This window comes from Triticum aestivum, chromosome 3D, assembly GCF_018294505.1.
Source record: "Triticum aestivum cultivar Chinese Spring chromosome 3D, IWGSC CS RefSeq v2.1, whole genome shotgun sequence".
NCBI classification, from domain to species: Eukaryota; Viridiplantae; Streptophyta; class Magnoliopsida; order Poales; family Poaceae; genus Triticum; species Triticum aestivum.
Genome location: NC_057802.1, coordinates 516405514 through 516410756, shown reverse-complemented (window position 1 = coordinate 516410756; position 5243 = coordinate 516405514). Strand labels below are relative to the sequence as shown.

The window sequence follows — 5243 nt, the reverse complement described above, 5'->3', positions numbered from 1 at the left end:
ATGATATTTCTGAAATGCTCAATGCACACGATTAGTCCGCAAAAGCATTGTCATCAATCACCAAAACAACTAAGGGATAATATGCCCTTACACTCGTGTTATGAAGTCTAGGGAAATTCTCCGATTTCCCCCAACCCATCTATCCTCCTTGAATCTTACATTTTTGCCATCCCCCGCTACAAATCTGCACAAAGACAAAAAAAATTCCTGATGCTTAATCAACTCACACCAAAACTGTGAATCCTCCTGCTTTTTCTTAATTCCAGCAAGACATTTATTCTTTTGATATTTATTTATCAGCATCTGCTACCAAAGCCCTCAGTGTTAAACAGTTTCCACCATCATTTACACAACAAAGCTTTATTCATCAAAGCTAGCTTTTGAATTCCTAGTCCCCCCTGTCTTTAGCTCTGCACACCTCAGACCATTTTACGAGATGATTTTTTTTCTGATCCTCTTTCTCCAAGCCATAGCAGTCTGGTCGTATAAAAATTCATCCTCTTATTGACCCCGATTAGTAGTCCATAAAAGGACATCATGAAATATGGTATACGAGTCAATGATGACTAGATAAGTGTGATCAGCACTGGCTAATAGCCTGCCTTGCCAATTAGTACATTTTGCAGAACACGATATATGGTATTTATTTCTCTGTTGCGGGAAAGTAATGAGGAAAAAATGTGTGCACATCTACTATAATTTGACCCTCCTGGAATAAAAAAACGTGGTCAGCAGGATCCGAACGAGCTATATCATTCAAATTAGGGAATCGTTTAGACACGGCGCGCCGGCCGAAGATTGGGCCGGTCGCGCGCGAGCCGCGTGATCGATCTCGATCGTGCGTCTCCCACGGCCACGAGCGCTTCGTAGGCTACCTTATCCTTTTTCCCATACGAATCGTTTTTCCCCTCTGCCTTTCTTCTACCCCACGACGCACGATGCCATTGCAACTCCTCTCGTCCTCCATCTTCGCCCACCGCATTAGGCCGGCATGGGGCCTTGCTGCTTGGGCGAGCTACGGCGGAAGGAGAAAACGGCAACAACCAGGATGCTCTTCCCTCCCCTTTTACCCTCTCAACCCCCCGGCGAAACATCATATCCCCCAGGACGAGCTGTGACCGGCAGCCGACAGAGCTACAACCAGCTTAAAATAATGCTACATCCAGCTTCTTTTTTGCTGGAACCATTGTCACGGTTTGCTGGAACCGGCTTCCCCCCCCCCCCCCCCCGCCTCAATGGTGACCATGGTGACCAAGGTGACCGCGGGAATGTAGTGCATTTTTGCTGCAACCACATCCTGTTTTGCTACAACCATATCCTGTTTTTGCTACTACCGATGACTTTTTTTGGTACATGCATGGCAACGACGACGTCGATGCTTCAGCCTGACATGGAAAAAAGCTTCAACTGACCTACGAGAAGTTACCACTGATGCCCGAAAAAGCTTCAACAAGCATAGCGTAAAAAGCTTCAAGAGGCATAGCTGAAAAAGCTTCAACCCTCATGAAAAAGCTTCAGTCGGGAAAAAAGCTTCAATCGGCATAGAAAAAGCTTCAACCAGAGGTTAAAAAAACTTCAATCCTCATGAAAAAGCTTCAGCCAGGGAAAAAAGCTTCAATCGGCATAGGAAAAGCTTCAACCAGAGGTTAAAAAAGCTTCAACCGAGGACGGAGTCTGTGGGCGCACGAGTGGCGATGGCAACGAGCGGCGAACGGCCAGGGGGAGAGAACGCGGGTGCTGCGACGAGCGGCGACGGCGAGGAAAAGGACGCGGGTGCTTTCGCATCTCACCGGCGCACACGCACAACGGGGGCTGGGGCAGGAACGTCGCGCTGAAACGGCGGGGAGGAAGAAATGGGATGACATGGGGAGCGAGGATCGGACGGCTCCTGCCTGCGGGATCGCACGGCTGCGGTGCGACCGGCCCAAATTTGGGCCGGCACACCGGCGCCTAGCGGTGCCCTTCAAATTATGTGTCAGGGTTCTTGTAATCGCAACAAAGAAACACGATATATGGTGATCATTTCTTTTTTCTTTTTTTTGAGACGATGGTGATCATTTCTTTTTTTTTTAGACGATGGTGATCATTTCTTTGTTGCAGGAAAGTAAAGTGGAAAAATGCTTACAATTCTACTATGGTGCGACCGGGCCAAATTTGGGCCGGCGCACCGGCGCCCTTCAAATTATGTGTCAGGGTTCTTGTAATCGCAACAAAGAAACACAATATATGGTGATCATTTCTTTTTTCTTTTTTTTTGAGATGATGGTGATCATTTATTTTCTTTGTTGCAGGAAAGTAAAGTGGAAAAATGCTTACAATTCTACTATAACTTGACCCTGTAAAGAAATGGCAAAAATATCGTGGTCGGCAGGATTCGAACCTGCGCGGGCAAAGCCCACATGATTTCTAGTCATGCCCGATAACCACTCCGGCACGACCACTCTGATGCAAAATGTGCTCATAAGGTCCTCAAGTTGTAAAATGTCACCTGGAACTACGATCGAACCTGATAACATATCTGGGTTAGTTCCATGTTGACTCTGTTGTTCTCTTTCCCCTAGGTTGTGTCTCATCAAATTGCTTGCTTCCTCATCCTAAAATTTTTTTTGCTTGCTTTCTCAATGGTGCAAGCCAATGAGGCCATATTATCAATCATTTGGTGAAAATGCATAGGAATAACAGGAGGTGCCTCTCACTCAGAAACATCAGCTGATTTCGTAGATAATGCTACCCTTTCTAGGTGTGCTGAATTCACAGCCAACACCATTTTCCAGTGAGAAAAGTATCAACAAGAGAAATGTGGTGCTGAAAGGAAGCTCGCCGCAGTTTCAAACTGTCATTCTACAACCATATTTAGATACTTTGTGTCATATATACACAGCCACATTGTTCAAGCACATCAGGTAAAACAAGGCAACAGAAGAAAAATATACACACAGGTGCATTACAAACATCAAGCAGAAAAGATCTACTGAATGAGTCACTTAAGCATCATTTTGTCTTTCACAAGTAGGCACTTCAAGTAGGGTATGATAAATCTGCAGGGTACTGCATAGTATGCTCACAAGCCAACTGTATTTCTAGCTCTATGTAGCGGATCTCACATCTCACAGGTGCCCCAGGACGGGCCATGGGGTCACCCCATTGCCAGGAAGCATAGGCTTTATCATCGGAGCTCGCCGTAACATCGGCTGGGCCTTGAATTGAGATGCCTTCTGCAGGGACGATGAAAATATAAATACTCAGCAATAAAGAAGATGGCAACACAAATATGCAATTTTTGCAGATTCACACATGGATAAGCAATGCTGAGGTATATAATAGTGTCAACTGTCAAGAACAACATCAATCCAATAATCCAATCAGTTCAACTGCCAGCCACAATTCACATAGCATCGCGTATTAACTATTGTCATCTTTAAATATACTACCGCCATGCATTTCCTGACTGAGCACACAACAAAACATGGCAACAGAAGCAACCAGAGTTGTTATTTTCCTTTTTGCGAGGAAGCAAATCCATGAAATGCTCTACCTTCAGCTTAATAAACAATACAAGGAGCTTCCTAGAACGAATTTTACAAGGAGCTTCCCTAGAATTTCTCCTTAAGGTGACACTATTCTTACATCATGTATGTCAGTAGCACCTGGCTGTCCGTCGTGCAGCTGCCTGCTGCTAAGCTCGGCAGTGGCAGGTTCTAAAGGTGATACACGACGCAACGTCTCAGCAACACTAGACCCACGAGTGAGACGCCTACGCAAGCACAGCGGCGCAAGATCAAGCGATTGGGACGCGACATGGGGCTGAAAGGGGCAAAGGGCCTGACCTTATCGTCAAGGACGAGCCGCACGCGCGCCACGGCCTTGCTCTGCCGCCGCATCCGGTACAGGCGGCGGCCCAGCACGGCGATCCCGAGCAGCGCGACGGCGACGGGCACCGACCAGGCGCTCCTCGCCGCGCGCGCCGCCCACAGCCGCAGCACCTCCACGGGCAGCCTCCACCACCGCGCCGCGGGCCCTCCCTTCGCCACCGCACCCTCGTCCGCCCCCGCCGCCGCAGCCGCCCGGGGCGTCTCCACCAGCGGTTCGGCCGCCTCGGCGTCCTCGCGCCTCTCGCCGTCCGACGACGAGTCGGACCAGAGCGCGGCGCGGTCGCGGGCGGGGAAGGCGAGGGCGCCGGGGTGCGGCTCGACCCAGCTCGCCTCGCCGGCCTCCTCGTCCGTCCCCTCCTCCTCCTTACCCTCCTCCTCGGCCCCTGCCGACAGGGACGCCCTCCTGGCGTACTTGGCGTCGGAGCCGAGGTCGAAGTAGTCGTACTTGATGGCCCCGGCGGCGTCGTCCTCCACCACCGCCTCCCCGCCGGCGGCGTACGGCCCGGGCGCCGCCGCGGCGGTGGGGGAGGCGAGGAGGAGCTCCCACTCCTGCAGGTCCGCCGTGGCGTCCCGGCCGTCCATCTCGAGGGGGGTGATGACGCTAGGGTTTGATGGGTTCGTGGGGCGTGAGCGGCAGGATAGGGGCCTTTGGAGGTGAGCGCTTGGTGCTGTTGTGCCGTGTGGGGCGGGGAAGGGAAAGGGAAGATTCGGGGCGAGGAAGGGGTTGTGTGTCGCGCGGGGACACCCGGATTCTGCCCATTGGATTCTATCGTTTGGTGCCTTTGGTGGAGAAAGGAAGGGGAGGAATGGAACCGGATTCTTTCTCGTTTGCACACCAGCAATGCTAGAAAAAAGTTTAAAAAGTGAAAACAAATAGTAGAAATGAAAATAAGGTTAAAAGAAAGAAAAAAATGAGAATGGTAAAAACAAGGTTTTAAAAAGTATAAAAAGAGAGAAATGAAAAATTGCTAAAAAAGGGTTGAAAGAAAGTAAAAAAGAAGAGAGGAGAAATGCACTGGTGTGATTTCAGCTGATGTTAACCTGTCAGCGGTCATCGTAGCCAGTCAATTTCAGTGATCCACAAAAAAAAATGTTGTCCTGCTTTTCAAACTTGCCGGTGAGAAGCAGAGGTCCACATGCCCAACATGTTTTTGTTGGCGACTACCCTAGCTGAATATTCCTCGTGTTTACAAGTGTTCACCGATAGAGATTGAATTCATTGTCTAATCCGTACTCCTTTCCGTGGAAAAGAGAAACTCCTTTTCACAAGGATTTCATTTCTGGTTTATTTACTTCCTGTGGTGTCATGTGAAGCCTGATCGATTGCTCGTACACATCGCCATCCTTTTCTGCACAAACAAGTTTCGATGT

General features: G+C 49.3%; 1 protein-coding gene and 1 non-coding gene across 2 annotated transcripts; both read right to left on the bottom strand.

Annotated features, from left to right (window-relative positions):
* Positions 1 to 2359: 2359 nt before the first annotated feature.
* TRNAS-AGA (transfer RNA serine (anticodon AGA)) lies at positions 2360 to 2441 on the bottom strand. The gene has a single exon. It is a non-coding gene; the product is annotated as a tRNA-Ser (tRNA).
* Positions 2442 to 2806: 365 nt separating this feature from the next.
* Positions 2807 to 4645, bottom strand: LOC123080123 (uncharacterized). The gene is made up of 2 exons (XM_044503007.1): positions 3828 to 4645; positions 2807 to 3215 (listed from the first exon to the last, which is right to left on the bottom strand). The coding sequence occupies exons 1-2, from the start codon at positions 4452 to 4454 to the stop codon at positions 3108 to 3110; spliced, it is 735 nt and encodes a 244-aa protein (XP_044358942.1). The 5' UTR covers positions 4455 to 4645; the 3' UTR covers positions 2807 to 3107.
* Between the last annotated feature and the right edge of the window lie 598 nt (positions 4646 to 5243).

Bases quoted from the DNA above. Each gene is read 5' to 3' on its own strand.
- LOC123080123 (XM_044503007.1), bottom strand. From the start codon at position 4,454: ATGGACGGCCGGGACGCCACGGCGGACCTGCAGGAGTGGGAGCTCCTC. The intron at 3,216-3,827 runs GTCAGGCCCTTT...TCGTCCCTGCAG, and splicing joins GGCTCGTCCTTGACGATAAG to AAGGCATCTCAATTCAAGGC.